Source organism: Dasypus novemcinctus, chromosome 13 (assembly GCF_030445035.2).
Source record: "Dasypus novemcinctus isolate mDasNov1 chromosome 13, mDasNov1.1.hap2, whole genome shotgun sequence".
NCBI lineage: Eukaryota > Metazoa > Chordata > Mammalia > Cingulata > Dasypodidae > Dasypus > Dasypus novemcinctus.
This window is the reverse complement of record NC_080685.1, coordinates 109,755,011-109,768,947: the sequence shown is the minus strand read 5'-3', so window position 1 is coordinate 109,768,947 and position 13,937 is coordinate 109,755,011. Positions and strand designations below refer to the sequence as shown.

Genomic DNA, 13,937 nt, shown 5'->3' with positions numbered 1-13,937 from the left:
GCGTGGACAGGGGGACCACCGCGGGCAGGAGCGGCTGTCAGGGTTGGGGACCCGGAGGGCCTTCCCTGTCCCCTGCCAGGTGACGGGTGTGGGTGGGAAGAGGCAGCTTGGGGACATCCATGTGGGCCGTGTCTTTCCTGAGCCTCGAGCTCCCCTCTTCTCTCCTGTGGGCTCAGGGGAAGGCAGACCCCACCTGGGCCTGCGCTGGTCCCGGCCCGATGGGGGGCAGCGTCCCCTGCGGGGGAGGACAGGCCCCTCGCTGACGCCCCTCGGCCCGGCCGCCGGGCACTGTGTTCGCAGAGCTCCACGCAGGTGGTGGGCGAGGAGCTGGAGGAGGGGCTGGTCTACAGCGTCTCTCTGAGGAAGGTGCCGGTCCATCGGGGCCCCGGCCAGGGCCGGCGCTGGTTCCAGGTGAGAGCAGGTGCCAAGTGGGGGGCCCGAGGCAGCCGGGGAGCACCCGAGGCCGTGGTCCACCCTGACCGCCGCCCGCGCGCTCTTCAGGGCTTTCCCACCCGAGTGGCCCCATAGCATGCTCCCCAAGGACCCTGGGACCCCCCAGTCCCCCAGCACACTGCCACTCCACAGACGGGGGAAGGTCACCGCACACGTGGAGGGGGCGGGAGAGGGTCTTTAGCGCAGGATGCCCGTCAGGGCCGGCTGGAGGGTGGGCGCGCCGCAGACACGTGCGCCTCGTGCTGCTGTGTTGCGAGTCCCCTCCTCGGCCCCACGTCCCCGGCAGCATCTCCGTGGCTGTCCTTGCCCATCTGCTCTGAGCCGTCCAGCTCTCCTGCAGAAGGGGGTTCTCGCCGTCTTCATAAGCGCCCCCTTGGCCCTCCTGGGTAGGAGCTGGGGCTGCCTCGGCTGCCCAGGATCGCAGGAGGGCGGCTCAGAGCAGCCTTTCAGCCTTCGGGGGTGCTGGAGACGAAGATGCCACACCCGGAGCCCCTGGAGGCAGAGCCGGAGGGTGAGGGGCCTCGGGGTGGGGCACGTGAGCTTGTGGGCCAGGGGCAGGGATTGCACCGCAGAGGCAGGAGCCAGCAGAGGCTGCCCTCGGGCTGCGAGCAAGGGGAGCCCCAGGCATGTCCCCTGGGAGCCTGCGGGGGGAGCACTTTCCTGGGCAGGACTTTCCCCTCGAGGGAGTGGGATCTTCTCTGTATTGGAACGACCTCGGAGCCATTCATGGTGGGAAACTGCCTCTCGTCCAGCTCCTGCGTCAGCGCCGGAGCTGCCGATGCCTCCAGTGCAACCGCCTGTGCCAGTTCCACCCCCTGCGGCCGACACAGGTCCAGAGCCAGAGGCGGCTCCATCACCACCCGGACTGCCAGTTAGCGAGGTGGCACCAGCGCCCGCCGTGCAGATAGAGCCTGCCGCATTCCGTGCCCTGGCGCCAGCTCCTGAGCTGCAGGTGGCTCCAGCACCGCCACCGCTGCCCCCCACAGGGATGGGGCCCGTGCCCCCCCTGGAGCTCGACCATGCGACCCGGGCAGCCGGAGCAGCTGCTCAGGAGCCGCAGGCAGCCGCAGCGCCGTCAGGAGCAGGAGCTGCAGAGCCGGGGGCACGTCCAGCCGCACCTGCCTCGCCGCCGCTCCACGCATCGGCACTGCCCGCTCTCGAGGGAGGGCCTGCTCCTGCAGCAGCAGAAGTGCCGGCCTGCGAGCTGGAAGGTGCCTCGGGGCCACCTGCACTGCCACCTGTGGAGGGAGCGCCAGTGCCCCCTGCGCAGGCAGAGCCGGCCCCATCTGCAGGGGCAGCCCCTGCTGCACCATCTGCACTCCCAGTTGGCGAGGGGGAGGCGGTCCCACCGCCACCTCTGGTGCCGCCTGCACAGGTCGCTGCAGTGCCCACTCTGGAGGTGCAGCTGGTTCAGGCACCCTCAGGAGCAACGGCTCTCGAGGGGGAGGCCAGCCTGGCAGCAGCCCCTGAGCCACGGCCAGAGCTCAGCTCAGCAGCAGGGCGGGCAGCCCCCCCACAGCCTTCCTGCCCCTGGCGCAGGCCCTGCGGGGACGGTCTGCGTGAGCAGTAGCCTGAGCTCCTGTCCTTCCCTCCCGAGCTGGTGGCAGAGCAGCTGTCGCTCATGGATGCGGTGAGCAGCTGGCTCGGCAAGGCGGGGTGGGGGAGCCTTCCTCCCAGGACCTGCTGCCCCAGCCTTGCCCACCCTAATCCCGAATCCTGCCAACTGTGCCCAAGCCCTGGTCCCCTGCCAGCCTCGTTCCCTGGGCGAGTTTCTTGAGCCCAAGCCCACACTTGCGCCTCTGGAGGGGAGACCTAGGACACTGGCCGTCCCTGCCACACACACTGCTGTGACGATGACCCCGGCCAGCGTCCCGAGGGCCCGCGGGATCTGAGCTGGGGGGGGGTGTGGCTGGCTGACTTGCCCTCCTCCCCAGGAGCTGTTCAAGGAGGTGGTGCCCCACCACTGCCCGGGCTCCATCTGGTCCCAGTGCCTCCAGAAGGGCAAGGAGCACGTGGCACCCACCGTGCGCGCCGTCATCAGCCAGGTCAACCGCGTGGCCGACTGCGTCGTGGCCACCTGCCTCGGGGACCCCAGCATGAAGGCCGCAGACAGGGCCAGAGTGGTGGAGCACTGGATCGAGGTGGCCAGGGTGCGTGCCGGGCCCTCTCTGTGCTCCTGGGGCCCCTCTGCGCTCTGGGGGGCTCTCGGCCTCCGGGCCCTGCCCCGCCTGGAGCACAGCCCTCCTTCCTCCTCACGTCTCCCCCAGGCTCTTCCCTCAGGTGGAGCGTGGGGGTCCCGCTCTGGGGCCCCGGCTCACCCTCAGGGGCTCCATGGGGGTCTCTCATCCAGAGGGGGAGGTCAGCCGAGGGGGCTGGAGTGGGAGCAGGGCACGCTCAGACCACCCCTCACGGCCCGTTCTTTCTCCCTCCCCAGGAGTGCCGAACCCTCCACAACTTCTCCTCAGCCCTCGCCATCCTCTCTGCTCTCGAAAGCCACATGATGGGCCGTCAGAAGAAGACATGGGCAGAAGTTTCCAGGTGGGCGGGCTTCTCTCCAGGGGATGCCAGGGGGTCCGGGGGCCCCGCGGAAGGCTGGGCATCGCCCTGCAGGGAGCCAGGAGGCAGCGGGACCCGGGCAGGGGCCGGGTGGGCTGGGGCGCCAGGTCTCGCCAGGACCTGAGGTCAGCTGTTGTGCGTCACCACTGGTGCCATCCGCGGTCAGGCAGAGTTGAGCCAGAGGAGAGCACGTCCAGGGTGTGCTGGTCAGCAGCCCGCTCTGTCCAGGGGACAGCTCCCCGTGTCAACAGCAGCCGCTCGTCAACTAGGAGTGGGGGTCCCCGCGGTGCCCGCCTGAGAGCTCAGCTCCCAAGCCCACGCTGTCCTGCTGTGCTCAGAGCTGCCCAGTTTCAGCACCACCCACCCAGGCAGTCCAGGTCCCAGGACCCAGCTACAACGTAGTGGGCTGTCCCCTGGACGCTCCCACCCACTCCCACCTTTCTCCTTCCTTCTTGCCCTCCCCCAGGGCCAGCTTCCGCCTCTTTCAGACACTGTCTGGGATGGTCTCCACTGAGATCAACGCCTCCCTGGGCAGCGAGCTGATCTCCCAGGTGAAGAGCAGGCGGGGGGCCGGGGCTCAGGAGGGGGGCTTGTGAGTGTTTTCCTGGGTGTTTCTTTGCAAACCTCCAGTCAGGCCTCTTCTGGAGGAAGATGAAGAGAACTCTGCCTGGTTCGTGGGCAGGTGGGGGGCAGCTGCACGGCCATAGGCCGGGGTTGGTGCTCGGATGAGGTGGGGAGTGGGGGCTGGGATGTTCCAGGAGGAGATGATGAACGGCAGGATGAGAAGTCTCCATCCACGTGGGGGTCTCAGAACTGTACCTCGTTACGAATGGGTTGTGTCAGAGAGCTGGGAGAAGTCTTTGGGAGAGGGGAAACCATGGCGGGTCCCTTCTGACTGTCACTAGAAGCTTCCACCTAGAAGATGCAGCACAACTTTCGATGTCCAGTACTGCAAGGACGTGTGTCCCAGCCGTGCAGCGGGAGGATGGGGTGCCCCTGCAGGCAGAACCTCCCGAGTGGACCCCTGGGAGGAGGCGCCTTTGTTGGGGCCTTGGGCAGGCTTTGGGTTTTCAGTCGCGTGGCTGGGGCAGGCAGGATCTGCGCAACTAGGCTTCCTGGGACACCCCATGCTCCAGCTCCACGGCTGGGACGACACGAGGCCCCTCGCACATCCACGCGCAGAGGCCGGGAGAAGCGGACAGCTGCTGGCAGTGGCGGCTGTGGGGCGACATCCGTGTAGATGAGGCCTCCGATCGGAGGGAAACACCTGTCCTGGGCACCCCGAGCGCGTCCTTCCCTGGGCCTGTGTGTCCTCCTGTGGAATGGAAGCAGGAGCACCCAGCGGTGCCGCCCTCACGGCCAGTTGGCGGGGTTGACAGGAGAAAAGGAACGAGCGTTCCTGGGACTCTAAGCAGGAGAGCAGGATGGACAGAGCGTTTGTGCCACTGGCGTGCACCCCCGAGGCCTCTGGACTCCCAGAAGGGGTCAGGTCTTGTGGTCACGTCCCAGATGTCCAGACAGGCTCAGGGAGGCCAGGCCGCTTGCACCAGGCCCCATGGCACCTCTGGCACGTGGGGACAACAGATTTCCACCTGCCCACTTGGCCCAGGGGTCCAAGGCCCCAGGGACAACGGGGAGGGGCCGAGGGCCTCACTGACCCCGAGCTGCTCAATCCTGACAGGAGGGGAACCCCGAGTTTGCCACCCTGGATGCGAACCCCAACAGAGCCCAGAAGCAGCAGCAGCAGCAGGAGGGGGAGGGGGTGGCTCCTGCCAGGGGGCCAGGGCGGGGGGCCTCCAAGTCAGGGTGGGGCCCTCCTCCCAGCCATCCCTCCTGGGCCTCTGAGCCCAGGCAGCCTCCCTTCCATGTCTGTTCCCCTGGAAGCTTGAGGGCCGGGAGCCGAGGGAATCCTCGGGGACTAGTGGCAGCAAGTCAGAGCAAGAGCCTGGAAGAGCCGAGGCTGGTGGACTGGGTGGGGAGGGGTGTGGGCTTAGGATGGAAGAAACTCCGGTGCTGGGAGGGGACTGCAGGGGAGTTTGGGGTCCCTGGAGGCCGGGCGGGGGTCTTCGGGTGACAGCTGAGTGCCCGAGCGTGTGCCAGGCTGATGCTGGGTGGTCCTAGGAGTCTGAGCCTGCGGGGTGGTCAGGGCAGGGTGTTGGGGGCCGCCAAGTGCCTGCGCTCATCCCCACCCACTCCATGCCACAGGGTGCCATCCAGGGCACTGTCCCATGGCTGGGGACATTCCTCACTCGGTTTTCGCTGGTGGACTCTGCCATGCAGGAGTTTCTGGATGTGAGTGAGCCTGGGGGCCGGGGCCGCGTGGGAAAGGGCCCCTGAGGCTTGGGAGGAGAGGCCAGCCCGAGCCCCGAGCGCTGAGCAGTGGGCACACTGCATCTCCCGAGAGCCTGCCGGCCGCCCTGGAGCTGGCTGCGTGGACTTGTTACGGCAGAGTGCGTGCAGGCTGGTCCGGGGGCGTCTCTCCACTGTGCTCAGAGGCTCGGCCGGGCGGGCTCTGGGACTCCCCTGGCTGCCCCACCTCTGCGCCCACAAGCCTGCCTGGGTCCTTGCCTGGTCTGGGCTGTCCTGTGCCCATGGAACCCACAGTCGTGCTGCGCGACAAGGGCGCAGGGGCGATGGGCACGGCAATGGCTGGGAGCCCCCTTGTGACGGATATGACCTCTCTGCCTTCCAGGGCACCATGGTGAATTTTGAAAAAAGGAGAAAGGTGAGCAGCTGAGGGCAGCAGTGCGGGGGTGGAGCTGGGGGTGGGGCCTGGACAGGAGAGAGCCTCCTGGCAGGGCACCCCGGCTGCAGGCAGCTTCCTGGAAGACTGCTGGGGAGCTGGAGGAGAGAAGACAGCGCCGCCCCGTCCCCTTGTCCCACGCGAGGGTGGGTGTTGCCCTGGTGGAAAGTCATCTTCCTGGAGGAGGAGCTGTGTGAACTCAGCCCTGAGGGCAGGTAGAACCCGGATGGCAGGGGAGGGCTGGGGAACCCAGGGGCCAAAGCAGCCCCCGGGCCCCGGCCCACCGGGCCAGCCCACCCAGGCCTCAGCAGTGCCTCCTCCTCCGTCTGTCCCCAGGAATACCAGCTGGTGGCCGAGCTGCAGAGGCTGCAGGCGTGCTGCTGCTACGACTGCCTTGTGCCCGACGGGTGCTTCGGGGCCTGGTTTGAGGCCATGGAGCAGCTCGGCCAGAAGGACAGGTGAGGACATCAGGCCCCGGTGGGGTGGGAGCGCCCTGGTGGCTCCTGGCCCACGTATGCCCTCCTGCCCGAGGAGGCCGGGGCACGTGGACGCCAACTGCTGTGCGGACTCCAGGAGGGAGCCCAAGCTGGGGCTCCCGGGAGCCTGACGGCTGCCCCCTGTCCTGTAGCCTCCTCCTGTCTCGTGAGTGGGAGCCACCACCCGAGTCGGCCAGTGAGAGCCTCCAGGCCCAACAGCCCCCGGAAGGCAGCGAGCCTTGGAGCGGAGAGTGAGTTCCCCCTGCAGAGCAGGCGAGGGTGGGCTGGCCGGGGCTCAGGGGAGCTCCAGGCTGAGCGTGGGCTGGGGGGGCCTGCCTGCCACTGAGCGCCGGGATCCCAGCTCCAGTCCCGACCAGCCCTGGGGCTGGGAGAGTCGCCCCCTCCCTGGGCCCGTTTCCTGCTCTGGGCAATGGGGTGGTGCTGCGGGAGCTGGAGGCAGTCGGGGCCCACTGGCTCCTCTGGATGGACCTAGGATTTAGGCATGTGCAGATTTAGCAGGGCAGAGGTGGGCAGGCATGCCAGGGGAGGCCCCCAAGGTAAGATGAGCCTCCGTCCAGCTGTCAGGGCCCCGACGCTGAGTCCAGTGGCAGCAGCACCGCCCGCTCCAGCGTCCAGCTCCAGGGTGGCCCTGACCTGAGCAGCGGGGATGCAGCGGATTCTGCTGACATGCCCGTGGCTGGCTCCTCCGGCTCTGCGGTGGGAATCTACCTGGACAACGTCCTGGAGGCCCAGGACGGTCAGGAAGCGAAGGTGACTGCCCAGCCCTGCTCCCTGGGGCCCTTGCCCTCCCGCCGCCCCTCCTGTGCCTGCAGGGCCCTCCTCGTGTCCACGAGGGGTGGAGCCCCGTTGCCTGGTCCAGACCTTCTAGAGCCTCTCAGAGCTTCTCGAGCAGCCCGGGCTGCCCCGAGGCTCCCGGCCTTCAGCTGACCTCCCGTCCCCCACAGCCGGGGCCGTCCACCTGCGCATCGTCTCGGATCGGCTCCAGTGTCACGTCAGCGTCGGGAGAATCGTCCTCTTCCTCCTCCATCCAAGCCAGGGCCACCCGGACCAGCCGAAAGCGCCGTGACTCACGGCCGCGCTACAAACGGCACGTGGGCGACCGCTGCTTTGTTCGTGTCGCCCTGGCTGAGGACAGCGGCCACAAGGTCCAGAGCATCCTGGTGAGCTGGGCGTGCGGCCACCCCCCGGCCGCGGTGGCTCAGGCAGTAGGCACCTGAGCGGTGCCGTGGTCCTTGCCTGGCACCCTGGAGCAGACTTGCCAGTGGCTGGGGAAGGACAGACGGCCACGTCCAGGGGAAGGAAGAGTGTGTGTGAGATGGCGGTCAGGGCTCAGGACGGTGGACACAGGCAGGCCCCGGGGGCATGTGCTTGGCGGGCCGAGGACCAGCCGGGAGGCCAGGGCTGAAGGAGCAGGGGCCGACCAGCCGGGAGGCCAGGGCTGAAGGAGCAGGGGCCGGGGAAGGGCTGGCATCAGAGAGGCGTTGGGAGCTGGGTCCCATTAGGCCCTGGAGCTGCCGGACGGAGTTTGACTTTCTAAGGAGCCTCTGAAGGGTCAGAGCAGAGCAGGGACAGCAGGAGAGCTTTTGCCTCAGAGTGGACAGTGAGGTGAAGCGTGGAGACACCGGCCAGCGAGGGGCTGCTGTCATGACCCAGAAGGGAGGACGGGGGGGGGGGGGGTCTGCCCCGGGGCGGTGGCCGTGAAGGCGTGAGCAGGGCCCAGATCCCGGATGGATGTGCAGATGGAGCCACCCCTGCCCCACGGCCCAGAGGCTGCAGAGCTGCGGTGGTGCACAGCCACACTGGCTGCACTTCTCCTGTGGCCAGGAGCTGGCGTGCTGATTCTAAGCTGTCCCTGAGTGAGCCTCGGCCTGAGCCCTGCCTGCACCCGGGCCCTCGTGCTCAAGGCAGCTGCGGTCTAGACCTTGCTGAGCACAGCAGCCTCCTGGAGCCCAGGGCCTCCTGCGGGGCCGTAGGGTGTCTTCCAGCCTCCTCTCGGACATCTGGGCTTGGCCTGGACGAGTGTGTTCTGCCTGGGGGTTCAGTGCTACGTGGAGGCCTCCTGGAGGGGCAGGGGCAGGGCAGGGGCCCTCCCCGAGGGTGAGCCGTCTCCTGTGCTGGGGAGGGAGGAGGGACAGAGAGAGGCCCCGAGGTCACTCCACAGTCCCCACCCTCTGCTGCGAGGCCACCCTTTGTCCCAGGGCTCTGGGAGGCCCTAGGAGTCGTGCAGGCCGAGGAGCCAGGGGCCGGGGTTCAGCCTGCAGGGTGGGGGATTTGGACCCTCCCGTGGAAATACCCTCAAGACAGAGGTGCAGGTTCTTGTAGGAGATGGGGTGAGGAAGGACTGGAAAAGAGCCCTCACTGCCTGGAGTGTCCCCGGGGGAGCAAGAGAGGACAGGGACGCCCCTGTAGCCCCAGCCCCGAGCAGAGGGGCCTCCTCGGGGTCTCTGGCAGCTGCGCCGTGGGGTGCCGGCTCCAGGACCCATGCCCTGAGGCCTGTGGCTGACCCACTGCAGGTGACCGACCAAGACAGGGCTCCAGCCGTGATCCGCAAGGCCCTGGAAGAGCAGGAACTGGCTGGGGAGCAGCCCGCGGACTACAGCTGGTGCAGATCCTCTCAGGAGATGGCAGTGAGTCAGGGCGAGTGGAGAGGTGGGGGCGCAGGGGTGGGGGGGCAGCACGGCCAGGGCCGAAGGCGCGAGGCCCCGCTCAGGAGGCCGGGTGCGGGGCTGCCCTGGGCGCGCTCGGCAGGCTGGCCCGGGGCGCGCTGGGCTCAGGGGCGTGCGCTGGGCTGGAGAAGGCCAGTTTCAGCGCCTCCATCCCCAGCAGGGAGGCGGCAGGGGTGCTGGGGGATGAGGCGACCTCGTGGCAGCTGCACTCTGAGGCTGGCAGTGGGAGGCAGAGTCGCTTTTGGAACAAGGGTCCCCGCGTCCAGCTGTGCCTCTGCAGAACCTTCCCTGGTTGCTCAGGGTGTCGCGCAGGCGGCTCCTCTGTGGTCCTGGAGTTGGGCTGGGGAAGTCGGGTGCCCGGGCGAGGCCGGCTCTCGTGGGGACACAGAGGGTGGGGTTCGTGCGTGCCCCGGAGCACGGCTGACCCTCCTCTGCCCCCCCAGCCCTGCAGATCCCGGACGGCGCCAACGTGTATTACGCTATGGCGCCCTCGCGCGCTTATCGGTTTCGTCTCCTGAGGAAGAGCACGTCCCTGGACGCCGTGGTCAAGGAGAGGGCTCTCTCATCCCTTCGGGGGAGTCGGCAGAAGGGGCCCAGTTTCCGGAAGGGGAAACTGTAACTGGCCCAGTTGCCCCCCAGCCTCAAGCCCCCTTCCCTTCCAGGTCCGCCTGGCCGAGTCGTTCTGCTGACCCCAGCCAGCGTGGGCCTGGCAGGCAGGCGCTTCCCTCCCCAGCAGCCAGTCTGCACCCCCCCAGACTCCACTCCCACCCCTGGGCCTGTCCCTCCCCTTGACACATGGCTAGTCGGAGGGAGGAGCTGCGCGAGATTGTCAGACAACTGAATTCAGAATCAACCGCAACAGAGACTCTCTATCTAAAGGGGAGGGGCGAGATCTACCTTTGTCCTTAGTAGATGTTCGATGTGAAGGTTTTATTATTAAATTCTTGTTTCCACTATAGCCTGGGAGTTGAGTTTGGTTCTTGCATTTCCTGTGTTCATTGAAATGAGATACAGGCTCTCGCAGTGCTCAATCAAAGGAGAAATCCTCCAGAGCCATCCGCTGAATTTAGAAGGGAGAAGCGACAAGAGCCAGCTGCGCCTCCCCGGGTTCCTGACGCCAGCACAGGAAGCCACAGCAGAGAGCATTTCGGTGCGTCTCGGTGTTCCACCCGAGGGAGCCGAGAGCACCAGGAGGACCGTCGGGCTTAGACCATTCTCAAAGCCCGTTTCCTGAGCCCAGGCAGGGCAGCGGCTGCCTTTCTACCACTTTGGAGGAAGAAGGAACCTTTCCAGCTTCTTGCCTGAGGCTTTGCTTGCACACCAAATAGGAACTTGTAATTTTCAAGGGCAAATGACAGGGTGACAGCAGCAGGAGGTAGGGCAAGAATGAGAACATAGCTGAGAATGAGGAATGGAAAGGGACAGAGGAGCAAATGAGGAGGATTCTTGGCCCCAGTGCAAGGGCAGGCAGACCCGGCCTCCTTGGTGCCCCGCAGGGCCTCATGGTCCACGCTTGACCTTGGAGTTCCTGCTTTGTGATCCTCATCCCTGGCACCAGAATTCCTTTTCCTGAGGCGGGGACGGAGGTCTGAGCTGCAGCGTCCCGGGCTCCAGCTGGGCCTCCTTGGTGTCACACCACTGCTCCCTGTGGACGAGCGCTTCCCACTGCTGTGCCATTCCCTGTGCACATCCTTCCCACGGAACATCCCCGCATGCCCCCTTCTGCGCGGGGTCCCCGGGGGCTCTGCTTGCTGGCCGGGGCCTGCGCCAGCACATGGGAGCCCTCGATGCCAAGACAGGAGCGCTCCTTCCTGGCGGCCAGAGACCCCACGCGCCCTTTTCTGCGGGTCGAGGGGAAGTCGGGCTGTGCGGCTGGTGACTGGCCTCGGAAGGAGTTTGGCTCTGAGCGCTTCGAGCTCGCGGGTCCCTGGGAGGGCTGCGTCCCTGGGTCCTCAGCTCGGGCTTTGCTGATGTCACGGGGGTGTGGACAGGTCCTGTCGGGAGGGGGTGCAAGTCACGGCATGCTGGGATCAACGACCACAGTCTTGCCCCGATTTGCCTCATGGTACGTACAGTCCCTGAGCAGCTCCCTGCCCGGGGAGTGACAGACCCTGTCCTGAGCTCCCCGTGGGCTCTAGCCTGGCTTCCCCATGACCGGGAGCTAAAGTTGAACAGGAAAGATTGCTAGAAAATTCATTTTATGAAGCCAACATCAGCCTAATACCAAACCAGATAAAGATAATATGAAAAAAAAAATCACAGACATTTCTCTAATGATACAATGCAAAAATCCTCAACAAAATACTTGCAAACTGAATCCAAAAGAATTATATATCATAATCAAGTGGGTTATATTCCAGTATGCAAGCGTGGTTCAACATATCTGGTGGTTCAGTTAGTGTCATAAACCACATTAATAAATTGAAGAAAAATCACATGATCCTCTCAATTGATGCAGAAAAGGCATTTGACAAAATACAGCATCCTTTATAAAAACACTCCAAAATATAGGACTAGAAGGAAGCCTTCTCAATATGGTACAGTGTAGATATGAAAAACCTACAGCTAGTATTGTACTCAACAGTGAAAGACTGAAAGCTTTCCCACTGAGATCAGGAACAAGAGAAGGATGCCCACTATCAACAATTTTATTCAGTATTGTGCTAGAAGTTTTAGCAAGTACAATTAGGCAAGATAAAGAAATAAAAGGCACCCAAATAGGAAAAAGAGAAGTAAAACTTTCACTATTCGCTGATGATATGATCCCATATCTACAGAATCCTGAAAAACCACAACAAAGCTATTAGAACTGATAAACAAATTCAGCAATGTGTCGGGATATGAGATTAATGTGCAGAAGTCAATAGTGTTGGTACTGAATTAGCTCAAGAGATTGAGCACCTGTTACCCATGTTTGCGGTCCCGGGTTCGATCTCCATAACTCCTTAAAACAAAACAAACGAGAAAACGAATTCTCATGGAGGAGTGGATATATAGCTCATTGGTTGAGTGTCTGCTTCCCATGTACGAGGTCCTGGGTTCAATCCCAAATACCTCCTAGAAAAAAAAAATGTTTCTATACACTACTGAAGAGCTACCTGAGGAGGAAACCAGAAATTAAAAAGCCATTATAATAGTGACTAAAAGAATCATATATTTAGGAATAAACTTAGCTAAGGACATAAAGGACCTGTTTTCAGAAAATTACAAAATATTGCTAAAGAAACTGAAGAAGACTTAAATAAATGGATGGATACTCAGCGTTCATGGACTAGAAGACTAAATATCATTAAGATGTCAATTTTACCCGAACTGATTTACAAATTCAACGCAATCCCAATAAAAATTCCAACAGCCTTTTTTGTAGAAATGGAAAAGTCAATTATCAAATTTATTTGGAAGGGTAAAGGGCCCTGAATAGTAAAAAAATATCTTAAAGAACGAAGTTAGAGGACTCTCAATTCCAGATTTTAAAGCGTATTACTGAGCTACACTGGAATATACAGCATGGTATTGGCATAAAGACAGACAGAATGACCAAAGGAATTGAATTGTAAACTCAGAAATAGACCCTCACATCTACAGTCAAGTGATTTTTGACAAGGCTGTTAAGCCCTCACAGCTGGGCCAGAACAGTCTACTCAACAAATGGTGATGGGAATACTGGATATCCATATCCAAAAGAAAGAAAGAGGACCCCTATCTCACATCTTATACAGAAATTAACTCAAAATGGATCAAGGACCTAAATTAAAAAGTGACAACCATAAAACTCCTAGAAGAAAATGTAGGAAAACATCTTTAAGATTTTGTGTTAGGTGGTGGTTTCTTAAACCTTATACCCAAAGCAAGAGTAACAAAAGAAAAAAATAGATAAAGTGGGACATCCTCAAAATTAAAAACTTTTGCACCTGAAAGACCTTGTCAAAAGGATACAAAGGCAGTTACTTAATGCTAGAAAATATTTGGAAATCACATATCTGATAAGGGTTCAATACCCGTGACACATAGATACTTACAACTCAACAATAATAAGACAAACTACCAATTAAAAAATGGGCAAAAGACTTGGACATTTGTCCAAAGAAGAAATACAAGTGGTGAAAAAACACATAAAAAAATGTTCAATATTATTAGTGATTAGGGAAATGCAAATCAAAACTCTAATAAGATATCATTTCACACTATTAGAATGACCACTATTAAAAAGTCAGAAAAGTATAAGTGTTGGAGAGGATGTGGAGAGATAGGAACGCTTATTCACTGTTGGTGGGAATGTAGAATGATACAGCATGTGGAAGACTGTTTGTCCTAAGAACTTCCTAAGAAGTTGAATATGGACTTGCCATGTGACCCAGCAATAATATCGCTAGGTATATACCCAGAAGAACTGACAGCAGTGACCCCCCTACACCACTGTTCATAGCTGTGTTACTCGAAATTGCCACAAGATGGAAACAACCCAAGTGTCCATCAACTGAGAAATTGATAAATTGTGGTATATACACACAATGGAATAGTGTTCAGCTGTAAGAAGAAATGAAGTCGTGAAGCATATGAAAACATGGATGAACCTGTAGGACATTATGTTGAGTGAAGCAAGTCAGCCACAAAAGGACAAATATGGTATGATTGCACTAATATGAACTGAATATATTATGGAAACCCTTGGAGTTAATAACTAGAATGAGAATAGAAAATAGAATGAGGGTAGAGAATGGAAAGTTGAGGGTTAATCTGTGCAGAATTGATAGTAACATTGGCAATGAATAGAAATGGTGAAAGCACATCACTGTTTGTAACTAGCAAAGCTATTATATGGGTATTAGAGTGGTTGAAAGGGAAAGTAAGGCCATGTATAATACTAGAAGGAAAGCTAAAAAACATAACATAGTGAAACCTCGTGTGAAATGTGAAAATGGGTAATATTGCATATATAATACTGTTTTTACAAAATATATTAAAAATTAACAAGAGAGACAGACATAGAAGAGCAGTTATGTATGGCAGGGGGAGCACAGA

The 13,937-nt window shown here is 60.5% G+C and overlaps 1 protein-coding gene and 1 long non-coding RNA gene across 2 annotated transcripts; both read left to right on the top strand.

Annotated features, from left to right (window-relative positions):
• The first annotated feature begins 5,226 nt into the window (after positions 1-5,226).
• On the top strand, positions 5,227-6,501 carry LOC131273104 (uncharacterized). Its single transcript, XR_009180257.2, has 3 exons — positions 5,227-5,301; positions 5,702-6,210; positions 6,381-6,501. It is a non-coding gene; the product is annotated as an uncharacterized lncRNA (long non-coding RNA).
• Positions 6,502-6,915: 414 nt separating this feature from the next.
• On the top strand, positions 6,916-9,867 carry LOC131280820 (ral guanine nucleotide dissociation stimulator-like). Its single transcript, XM_071207309.1, has 4 exons — positions 6,916-6,999; positions 7,062-7,409; positions 8,763-8,876; positions 9,359-9,867. The coding sequence occupies exons 1-4, from the start codon at positions 6,916-6,918 to the stop codon at positions 9,431-9,433; spliced, it is 621 nt and encodes a 206-aa protein (XP_071063410.1). The 3' UTR covers positions 9,434-9,867.
• Positions 9,868-13,937: the final 4,070 nt, after the last annotated feature.